The 11,531-nt window shown below is 47.6% G+C and overlaps 1 protein-coding gene across 3 annotated transcripts in view; it reads left to right on the forward strand.

The window, feature by feature from the left end:
* Positions 1-2,007: 2,007 nt before the first annotated feature.
* SALL3 (spalt like transcription factor 3) overlaps positions 2,008-11,531 on the forward strand; it is a 22,879-nt gene continuing 13,355 nt past the window's right edge. For 2 of the 3 annotated variants that reach the window (XM_054672366.2, XM_054672367.2), the window contains exon 1: positions 2,365-2,527. In XM_054672366.2, coding sequence (XP_054528341.1) covers positions 2,446-2,527 — 82 coding nt within the window. In that variant the 5' untranslated portion in view covers positions 2,365-2,445. Of the gene's footprint in view, positions 2,528-11,531 lie in introns of all 3 variants that reach the window. The other variant, XM_512182.9, reaches the window with a different exon arrangement.

The following is an 11,531-nucleotide window of genomic DNA, read 5'->3' on the forward strand; positions in this document are numbered from 1 at the left end:
AAGCTAGGGCACCTTCGATCAGGGCTCTGGCCCTCCAGCGATCGTTTTGCGTTGTTTCTCTTCTCAAAAGTAGTCTCAGACCCCTGCCTTTCCGCTGCGGCTCTGCGACTTCCCCAAACTCCTTAGTCCTGTAAATTCTGCAAGAAACTCCCATCCTGCAAGCTGCTTTTCCCCCTCCCCGCTGCGTTCCTTTTTTCTCTCCCCACCCTCGCCGCCTCTCTATGCCCCTCTTTTCTCAGAAAAATTCCTGCCCCCCGCGTGCCCCAAAGCCCGGGCTGCAAACTTTTCCCCGCCGGGCGCCTCTGCGCCAGATGCCGGAGCGTCTCCACAAAGCCTGAGCATCGGCACAAGTTCGCAGCCTAACTGTGGGATAAAGACGTTTCCCCCGTAGCTTAACTAGAAAAGCGCCATCGATGGGTGTGTTAAACGGGATAACTAGAGATTTCAAACATCTTTTATTTGCCTGTCTTGAAAAAAAAATCCAAATGAATACGCCCGCTACCAAAAGGCAAAATAAAACCAACCTTAAGGGTTTTTTTTTTTTTTTCCAAAAGTGGCGATAGGGGCTGTTTGGACCTGACTCCAACCTGCGCCCTCCCTTCCTCTATGACTCTCCTGCGCTTTTCCTGGAACCCAAAGCTCTGACTTCGTCAAACTTACACAATTAAAGGCAGGCGGAAGAACGCGGGCTGGGAAGCAAGCGGGAAGATTCTAGAATGGAAGGGAGCCCGCCGAGCGCCGCGAGCCGCGCCAGGCCGGGTCCGATGGAGCAGGCGGGGATTCCTCCCCCAGGCGGACCCCCGCCACCAGCCCTGCCAGGAGCTCGCGGCCTGCGGAGCGCCCGGGCCGGCCGCTCACCGCCCGCTTCCCCCAGCGAACGACTCGGGGAAGCTCCAGGAGGCCATCTGTGCTGACGGTTCACACCAGACAGGGCCACTTGCAAGGACAAAAATAAGAAATTTAGGAAACGAAAAAAGACGTACTGGGGCGAGGGGCGCGGGCGCGGCGACGACGGGGCCGGGGGCACATCCTGGCGGCCGCTCGGGGAGAGAGGACACGCGCGGGAGGGAGCGCGGCGGGTGCACGGCCGCGGGTGGGAGTACGCGCCTGTGCGCGCGGGGCGAGGGCGAGGGCGCGGGCGCGTGCGTGCGACCGCGGGAGAGGGGGCGGGCGCGTGTGCGGGGAGCGCGCCGCGCCAGCTGCCCGAGTGTGTGGGGCCGATCCAAAAGTGCGCAGCCCCCTCACCTGGCCCCCGTGTCATCCCCGAAATCCCGGGAACAGGGTGGGCCGCGCGCGGGAGTTTGGTGGAGTTGGAACTTTCGGTCGCGCTCGCTGCCCACTCCGCTGGCGCCCGGTGGCCCGTGGTGAAGGGGGACTAGGGTGGGGAACACCGGGGCCCTGCGGTCCCCTCCCTTTCCTGTATTTAAGAAGCCGCCGGCGGCGCAGAGGCCCAGGCGGGCTGGCGCGGGGGCGAGGCGGCCCCGGTGGCGGCAGCGGGCGGGGCGGGCGCTCCGGAGTCGGTGGGGCCCGCGGGTTGGGGGGCGGGGAGAGGGGGGAGTGGAAGGGAGGGGGAACGCAGGGGAGGGAGGGGAGGGGAGGAGCCGCGCGGCCCGCGCCGCTTCCGAACCGGAAAGTTGGTCTTGCCGAAGTCCTGCCACCCCGGCGTGCGCACTCCGCTCCGCTCCGGCCGCGAGCCTCCGAGCCCGGCCGGCCGCCGGGGGAAGCCCGCGGAGGGGACGCGGGGCCGGGCGAGAAGGTCCGGAGAGCGGGGGGCACCTGAGCCCGAGCGGGCCCGCCGCGCTGAGCGGCGCTGAGAGCCGCGGCGGAGCAGCGAAGGCGGCCGGCCGACCCCGCGCGCCCGGAACAGGAGGCGCGGCGCCCGAGCGGCCCGGGCGAGACAAAGGCGCTGGGTCGGAGCCCTGCCCGCGGCCGCTCGCTCCGGGAGGGGCCGCCCGGCGGCGGCGGCGGGGGGGGCGCGGGCGGCGGCGCAGACACTCTATAAAGGGGCGAGCCCGGCGCGCCGGCGGAGACGGTGCCGCGCGGACGCCGCCAAAGTTTGCTGCCTGCGCCCTGCGGAGGGACGGCCACCGCGGCCCACGCCGCACCCGGGGCGGCCGAGGAGCGCGGCGCCGGAGCCCGCGATGTGAGGCGGCGCCGGGCAGCGCGCGCCCCGGTCCCGAGGCGCCGCGGCCCCCTCCTCGTCGGCGCGGCCGCTAATTGCGAGCGCGGCCTCATTTGCATAGGCCGCCGGAGTCCGCTGGAGCCCGGCCAATCGGCGCGGCCCTCCGCTAATGGCCATGCATTATTCACCAGCCTAATTGCTCAGCCCCATGCGCGGCCCGCGCAGCCGCCGCCGCCCCGCGCCCCACGCCCGCCCCGCGCCGTCCCCGCCGGCCGCCCCGCTGATGCCGCTGCCCCGCGCGGGGCCTGAGCGCCGCTAGCAGCATGTCTCGGCGCAAGCAGGCCAAGCCCCAGCACCTCAAGTCGGACGAGGAGCTGCTGCCGCCTGACGGGGCTCCCGAGCACGGTGAGGGCCGGGGCTGCGGGGTGGCCGGGGGGGTCTGGGGCTGCCCATCCGGGCTGGGGAAGCGCGTGCGGTGGGAGCGGATGCGCGCGTCCGGGAGCGGGAGAAAGTTCCCTGCTTCCTGCGAGCAAGTGTCCGCCCCGCGCCAGGCCGGCCGCGGGGACCCGGGTACTTCGCCGGAGCGCGCGCGGCCGCGGAGAGAGTTGTGGGCGAAGTAAACTTGGCTCCTCTCCTCGGAGTCGGGGAGCTACCCGCGAAGGGCGCCGAGGCCGCGGCCGGCTCGAGGACGGCTCGGAGGCCGGGGCGGGAGGGAGTCCACGGTGCCTCCGCCGCCGCGCCGCCCCCCAGGGTCTCTGCGCCAGGACGCTGAGGCCGGCCTCGGCGACCCCGGGGCGAGCGCGGCGGCAGAGAAGGCGACCGCAGCCCACCTACCGCTGGACGCGGGTTGGGGACCCCGCCGCCCGGCCAGCTTTGTTCGGGGACCCGCGCCCCCTCCCGGGCTCCCGCACCGCCTCGGGTGACCCGCGGTGTCCCAGCGCGTTAACGCAGCCTGTGATCCCTTGCGAGGCGAGGAGAAGGTCGGGGGCTTGGCTCTGCCTAATGGCCGCCTGGGGAATTAAGCTGGGGGTGAGCGCAGCGGCGGCGGCCTGGGCCTGGCCCCTGCTCGCGGCAGAACCCCGGCGTGTTTCCGGGGCGTTCATTGCAGCGTCTGCGCGGGCCTTTTTTCTCCCGTCTTTTTGGATCCGCCGAGGCCGGGCGCTGGAGACTCGCCTTTGCAGTCATTTCGCTGGTAGGAGCGTCCTCTTCGAAACATCCAAGAGCAAAGGGCAGGCGCCGCGAAAGTTAAGAGACTGGCGAAGGGCTGGACTTCCCAGAGTGGCGCCTTAGCCCCGCAAAGTTTGGGGCGCCCCCACCCCCTTCGTCGAGTTAAGACCTCGGCCTGCGGCGCCCAGGCTTCGGCGCGCCCCGCGGGGCCCCCAGGGCGCCAGGAAAGAGGGCCGAGGAGGGGCGACCCCACGACCCCGAGCCCGCAGCACAGCTCGCAGTAAAATAATTTGCTCCTTAAAAAAACAGGCAGGTCAACTTTTATGATTGACCTATTACAAGTTGTTGGAGGCAGATGGTGATCTTTTTACTCTGAGAATGAGACTGTCTGCGAAAAGGAAACGGGGCGGAAGAGTTTCCCGCACAGTGGAGTAAAGTTTGACAAAGCAGGTAGACACCCATGTCGGATGAGAACGAGAGAGCATGCTTACGACGCGGCTGGAGAATTAATGAATTAAATAAAATTAGTGAGCTCGCTGGGGTCTTTTTGTTGCGGTGGAGGTAAGGGAGTCTTATCTGTGTAGCCAAGTCAGCCAAGATGAGAACAGGCGATATGCTAAAAAGAAACGCTTGCATATGGTGGGTAGATTAAGGACAAAGAATCTTTTTGTCATGGAAATGGATTTTTTTTTGTTTTGTTTACTTCATCACATAGAATTTCTCACACTTGGTTTGTTTTGTATCGCCCTCAATGACTACATGATCAAATGAATGGATTTATTTCTGCCGAATGAGAAAGACAGTCTTTCCTTCAAAAGAACTACATTGCGTCCCAGTGAGGAATTTTAAAGCTTTATTATTGTGGCTCCTGAATGGCTTAAAGTCGGCTTTCACAGCCGCCCCAAAATGCAACAATGTAAATACTTCTCAGCTTTGTAGGGTCGGTATCAAAATGTGCGATGTCTCCTTTTATTAAAGCATATTTTAATTAATAGAGTAAACCCCCTGGTATTTAACAATTAACAAGCTGAGGCACTGCTATTCATTTTTAATTTCACTTCAGAAATGTGAGCATGCTGAACTTAATAGTGTAAACATGTGGAGGGCTATATCGCCTATATTTGAAAGCCTAAGATGGGATAAATTATTCACAAGTTCTACTTTGAATCCCTCTTGTTGCTGCTCGAATTTATTTAGAGATGCAAAATATTCAGGTTTTTTACCCGTGGTGGAATTAAAGTTCTTGTCAAGCCTGTGTTTTTCACAGCATCCAGAGTTGTAATCCAGACGTTGCCACAGTTCCTGGTCATATTTTGCAACAGGCCCAAAATACCCTGTGTGGGGCTGTGTCTTGGTCGAGCAGCTTCCATGCTTGTTTGAGAGAGTTTAGGCAAACTATTTTTTTTAAGTTCTTTCTCATTTAATTATATTCGAAGCAGCTTGTTCAAGGAGCGTAACAGACACTCTGTTCCGTGTTAAGTCAAGGAATGCCCCATTTGTCTATTACTCGGTCGCACTCAGCATCGTTCCTAAGATAACTAAGTAAAAATTTTAAAAAGATAAATGGGTGTGGAAACCAAATTACTCCAACCTGAGTCAGATCTCCTCAAAATTTTAATTTTGTTAAATGCAATGGAAATAAACAGACCGTGCCGGAAGTTGCAAGTGAGCTGAGTTAGTTTTGTGTTTTAGAAACGAGGTAAATAATTCCTTTGTATCACTCGGGGAGTGACATATTAATTAAAGCAGCAGGTCCATCTACATGCAGTAAAATAGAAAGCTACTGATAATGTCCTGCAGAACAAATATTCTATGCAAAAATGTTTAGTATAATGGGGGACAGAGATGCACTCACAGTAATTTACAGCACAAAGCCTGTATCTCTTAAAAAAGAATTATGATTTATTTTTGAAGCAATGAAAAGATTCTATACAAAAATAACTGGTGCTACCCAGACCTTACCACTACAGGAATGAAACATGACGTGTCTAGAATGAGAAAAAGTAAGGATAATTTATGTAAAGTTCTAAAGTCATGCTTTTGTTAAAAAAAAAAATAAGTCATTGAGACATTCCTAACAGAAATTGTTTTTTAAAATTACTTACTTGCAAATGATCTCATTCCTATTTTAGAAGAAAGGCGCTGCAGCTTTAGGATCCAGTGAACTTTGCGCCACTAGTAATCCTGTGAGCCAGCTGAATATTTTTGTTCTAAGAAAAATTAATTAAAACTTTCAATGACAGTTATATGCCCACTAAGAACTTTAAAAGATACAATACTGCTATTCTTTATTGTATAAAATATAATTTAAGAAAGATGTATTTTGTTGTTGTTAGAAAATATGTATTTAAGAAGGAACAAAAGGGTATTATAATTTAAAACCATTTACCATCCTGTATTTTGTTTGTTAGCACTAATTGCTTCAAAGTGTGTTTTTTTTTCTGCCAACTTAGAAGTATATGGCTGTCTTAAAAATCCTTTTAAATGTGTTGAGCATGTGATTTAAGAATTTACCAGTGGTATTCACAGACTGTGTTTGAATTAAGGGAAAGAAGCTCGGCCACCAGTGCTCGGCGCAGGATCTTTTTCTTTTATCTGTATATGCATGGTTTGCCCTCAGTGCTCCCCCAGCACACTACACACATTTACAATTCAGCATACCAAAAGGAACAATGCAGGAGCTACTTTCTAACATTCACAGGCAGATTGCTTTCTCTGAAACATGAAAGGTAAAAAGTAAGTAACCGGGTTGGGTGAGGGGAGAGGAAAAGAAGACTTTGCCAACATTTCTTTTAAAAACAACATTAAAAAACTTAACCTATTTAAAAGTGCACGTTTCTGTGATCAACAAAAAAGCATACCAATTAATTCCCACCTTACAGAGAGAGAGAGCTGATTATGTAACAGTTCTCGAATTTTATGTGCAATACGTTTTCAACTTCCATGGCATATGCATTATCCAATATTTTTAGATCTGTTGTTCAAAGCCAGAAAAAGGTATGGAGTAACAGCAGGAATTACTTAGCAAGCTGATTCTTTTTGTATACAAGATGATGGTAAAAGTGGGTCAAATTTCATTTCCAACTGCAATCTCTAAGAAGCTGTACCATTCATCTCCAGGTAGCCCTAAGAATATTTTCTTTTGGGGGGAATTCAGCAAAAGCACAACCAGGGTTTCTATTCTGTGTGCTGACCATTAGTTGGAATTTAGCATTCGTAAAAGTATTGGCACCAGCTTTTATTTAAGTACAATAAAAATCTTTTTCACTTCTAATGAGGATATGCACCATCTTTCAGTGCTGCAAGATAGTTTCAAGAAGCATAACTTTTAAATATAACAGGAAGGATTTTTTGTTTTTATTAGTTTTATTTTCCTACATGATTTGTTCAGTAGTTGCCAGAATAAGACCAACATGTTTTAGTCTTGGAAGGACAGGTTTGTAATTACAGCATACCTTAATTATTACACATTTCATACACAATGAAACAAACTGTATGTAAAAATTGAGCAATTTAATGTTCCAAGTAAACTTTTATTTTTAAAAAAAACCTGTCTAGGGTTATTTCTCATGTAATTTCAACACATTTATGATTTAAAATGCAGCTAACTGATTTCTAAGCAAACCAGGCCAGTCACATGCCAGAAAGTATAAAATATTAATTGTAATAAAATAATGGAATGGTTTCTATGTTAGAGATGAAGATTGATTTGTTTCTTAATTAAAGGGAAGCGTTCTCGAGACTGAGACGGTGTCCACCAAGGGGATCCGATAATGCCAGTGTGGTGTCTAAATATTTTCCTCTGTGGGCCTGTCTTTTTCAATCACCTTCAGATTAGTTCTGCTCACTATCTAAAATCCCTACCCCCTTCGCATTCTCTGCGAGCATTAGCAGCCAGCTCGGCGCAGAAAGCCTTTTTGTCTGATGTCTGAAAAGGTGGGGTTGCAGAGTGCTGGCCAGCTTCCGACCGTCTCTCCCTGAAGGTGGGTAGTTAGAAGTGCTTTGACAAGCCTTGCTGATTTAACCTTTGCCTGCTTTGCCCTGCCAGGGGTGGCCACTAGATGTCAAGCTCATAATACAATTAGTGCATCTGTGCTGTTGACCTTGGCAACAGGGCTCACCACTGTTCTGTTAAGTGTTAACACTGAATCTGAGTGTTAACTAGAGATCCCGCGAGCTTGCGCCGTGCTGCACGGCTTCTCAGACGCCATCTAGTTCAGCACAAGTGTTTATAGTTCTTAAAGAAGAAGAGAAAACGGCTTTCTTTTGTGTCGTTATTGCATCTTGAACTGTTTAATTAACCCTGCAGGTGCCGCGGCACATTGTCGTGATTCGTCGGCGTTACTGGTCTTTTCGAGAGTGACCTTCACCGCACTGTTTGCTAATTCTGTTGTAGGATCTGTATACGTGCAGAGTCACTGGCTTCAACGACCCAGGGCAGTGGCTTTTCCAGGATGATTTTTTGCATATGTGCAAACTTTGCCTGTAGAAATGAAAGTGCCATGAAGTGCTGACAAATGATGGAAATGATTCCATCGCCTGATCCCGAGTGTGAGCGGGCTGATGGTCACAGCTGATGGTAGCCTTGCTTCTGGACGCAGCGTGGCTCGTGTGCCCCTCTAGAGCTATTTACATGTAGGCATTTATACGTCTAAGTGGTTTTGCGTATTTACTTCTATGCATAGTGGATTTGAAAAATGGACAGTGTTTGGGTGCTTTCAAGTAGGCATGTCATGAAATAGCACGTTTAATTTCATGTGTCGGATCAGTGAGACCACAGCCTTTGAATGTAAACCATCTGCATCTTCACCAAAAGTGATTTAGCAAAACCTTGTTTTCACCCCCTCATCAAATTTCGATTGAAATTGTTTGCATCAGCTGACATATTTCAGGTCTGCGTATTTTTCATTAGGCATAGATAGTGATACACACGCGTTCCTTATAAGTGTGATGACAGCATAACATCTAAATGAAAGAACTATTGTGCAACCTTGAAGTGTAACAAGCGTCTTATTATTTGAAGCAGCGTCGAGGGCAGATAGTTAAAGCAAATGCGAGTGCTGTCCAGCTCCCATCGGCATGTACCCATAAAGGCAACCGTGTCTCCTCCCGGGTGCTTCACTGCACAGGTTGAAAACTGCAAATGTTTTAAGCAGAAGACAGTTGGTGACTGTGCCACAGGTGGTCGTGACTTAACAATTTTGAGGTGTGGGCCACGGCGTCGACGCGCGGGAGTGTGTGGTCAGAGCCGCGTTGAGCATGGCAAGAGTGCCCTCCACTGTTCAGCGCTGTGCGTACACACTCTGAGGTCTCGGGAAAAGGACAGAAAATTTTTCTATTGCGTCTGGAATTTCTTCTACATTGTTAAACACAGTAGGGGTCTCTATTTGTCTCCTCCTGTTTCACAGCTTGGGCTCAGTATGTGATAATTCATCTTTCTTTATGGGATTCAAAGCTATCATAAGGAGTTAAAAAGAATTAATTTGCAAGAAAATAAGTGTCTCCTAACAATTTAGGAAAACTGGAAAAAATGCTTTCTGGATTTTTAAGAGATGGAAAGGCAAAGGAAAAAGTCCGTTTTCCTTTCCTGAAGATCCACGTGGCATTTTAAAGTTACTCATTGAAGTGGATAAGTTAACAACCCTTTCCCTGCACTAAACAAATTCTGCTTCTCTTGTTCATTGTAATGAGTAAAAAAATATGCAGCAAAAGTGTATTGAAGGTGAGCTTTTGAGATTGATAAAGGAAATTACAGAACACCTATATTAATACTACTTTGTAATTAGTTAGCTTACTTAAAAGCCACTGTACGTGAAATGCCAAGAACTGTAGCTTGAAATTTTTGAAGAAAGCATCGTCTTAAATATTATATATGTATACACAGCATATCTTAAGTTATATATTTCATACAAAAAATGTATGTAAAAATTGAGCATTTTAATATTATTCTAAGTAAACTTATTTTTTAAAAAAACCTGTTTTAGGTTTTTTCTGATGTAATTTCTCATGTAAAACCAAATCAGAGGATTAGTTTGCTTGGAAATCACATAGCTGTATTTTACACACACATATTACAATGATGTTTTTCACTTATGGCTTTAAAAAGATCATCCAGGCTAAAAATTCTGCCTGTCATTCTGATAGAAGATAGATTCTATAACAGACCAGGGATTAAAGCTGAGCGAAGACCAAAAACAGACAGTCTGAGGGGTTCCTTTCACACCGAGAGTCACTCCTAAGAATAGGAACATTTTTGTTAAAATTCTGTGTATATTTTATTAGTGAGAAGGGGAAAATACATATTTTTTTTCAACTATCGTCTTTGAAGCTATGCTTTTGTTAGAGGTTTTCTCTGAAAGGCCTGTGGGACCTTCCTCCCCTCTTCTGTACAACTGAGAAACACAGACAGGAAGGAATGTGCACATGGTAATAGAGGCCCTGAAAATCTAGGTGTAAACAGCAGATATTGGGATCACTGTAAATTAAATGGAAAAAAAAACTATATTTTTATCCTGTGTAGTGCAGATGGCCAACATGGCACCATGGGTGTGATACTTAATTTGAGATCAGCTAAGGGGGGTTGTGGCAGAGCAGTTCCTGAGGCCGCCTTCACGTTCACATAGAAGCAAATGGGTTGGTACTTCCTAAAAGTAGCCCTGGCCAGATACTCTCATTCACCAAGAAGGGAAGAGTGTTCGCTAAGTTCTGTTAGTTGGTGAACTGGTTGGCATTTTTCTTAACTTGTTCTAATAAAATCCCATTCCTGCCCATCCCCTGCTTGTTTACAGTTTCACGTCTCTTAGCTGTTGAATAGTGTGCAAAAAATAAGTTCCTTTGACATTAATGATAATGTTTGCAATGCTTGCTTTTTAATTCGCCCCTTAAACAAAGAGAGGAAGAAAATGAAAATTGCATTGGAAATAAATTTCTCAAACTTGTCACTGTTGTACTGTTGTTACAGTGCCTCGCTGACATGGTTTTGCCTTGACATAAAAAGTTTAGGCCATATTAATTAATGTAATAACTTCTATTTTTGGAACATGCATACAGGCCAGTTCAAAATACAAGTTTAATTTTAAAAGGTGGTTAAATACATTTGAATCTGACATAATACTGGCTTTAAATGATGGCAGGATTAAAGGGCTTTAGAAGTTTATATGATAAAATTGTGGACTAAATGCAGATTTTTGCCATATGGGTTTGCTTGTTATAGACAGCACTTAAACGTAAGTAAATAATGTCAGATTGGCACATAAACACTGTAATATATGCATTTAATCATCATCATGAGAAGGGCCATGGAAGCAGTTTATAAGAACTTATTCTTCAGAATGCATCAGAAGCCAGCACTCCTCAGTCTGCAAGCCAGCAAAATGTCTTTCTAGTTCTCAGGAAACTCTGTCCTTAGTAAAATATGTTCACTTTGGTTATTTCCTACAACCAGTTCAGTCAAGTGCTTACTATTGTTTAATAACATTCTTGAAGCATGCAGACAGAATTTCAATTCCATATGTGATTGTTTCAATTCCACACGTGAGTGTTTTTACCTGTATTTCTTTTATTCGGGGCTATGTTGTGAAATTCGTTCTTATCTACAACTTTTATGGAATGCTAATCACATTCAAATGTTGATAGTGAGACACAGTCACAGCTTGGGCATGTGAGAACAATTGAGGTGATCACATTGATATTTTATACACAACTCAATAGAAAATATAGATGATGATCCTGATTTGCCTGAAATAATCTGAGTTGTATTGAAATTTTTTTCCTTCATTAATAATAACCTTTAAGGTCTGTTTTAGTCAAAAGCCAAATTTATTACGGAGCTTTGCTTATAAAATCCAGCATAGTCTGTTTCCTTGGGCTCATTAACAAAATGAACTGTTAACAGGTCCAAATGGTCACAATGACATTTTTTAACACAATTTCCTTTTTCAATTTTGAAGGAATAAGTGGGAGCTTATTTTACTTTGAAAAGAATATCTTCATTGTATTGGTAATTATCACTTATAATTGCTTTAAACAAAATGACTTACTATATGGCAGAAAGTGCTTAAACATTCTACGCACGGTTTCCACAATCGAGAAACAGTTGCAATTTAGCAAACTTACCAATGGGAAAAGTGAAATCACATGTGGAAACACTTTCCAACATCCATGAATTAGGAAGTGAACCCTAAAAATATTTAACATATTTAAAAAAAACTAATGGGAATGTAAAAATGCAAATTGTTAAGGT

Source organism: Pan troglodytes, chromosome 17, assembly GCF_028858775.2.
Source record: "Pan troglodytes isolate AG18354 chromosome 17, NHGRI_mPanTro3-v2.0_pri, whole genome shotgun sequence".
NCBI lineage: Eukaryota > Metazoa > Chordata > Mammalia > Primates > Hominidae > Pan > Pan troglodytes.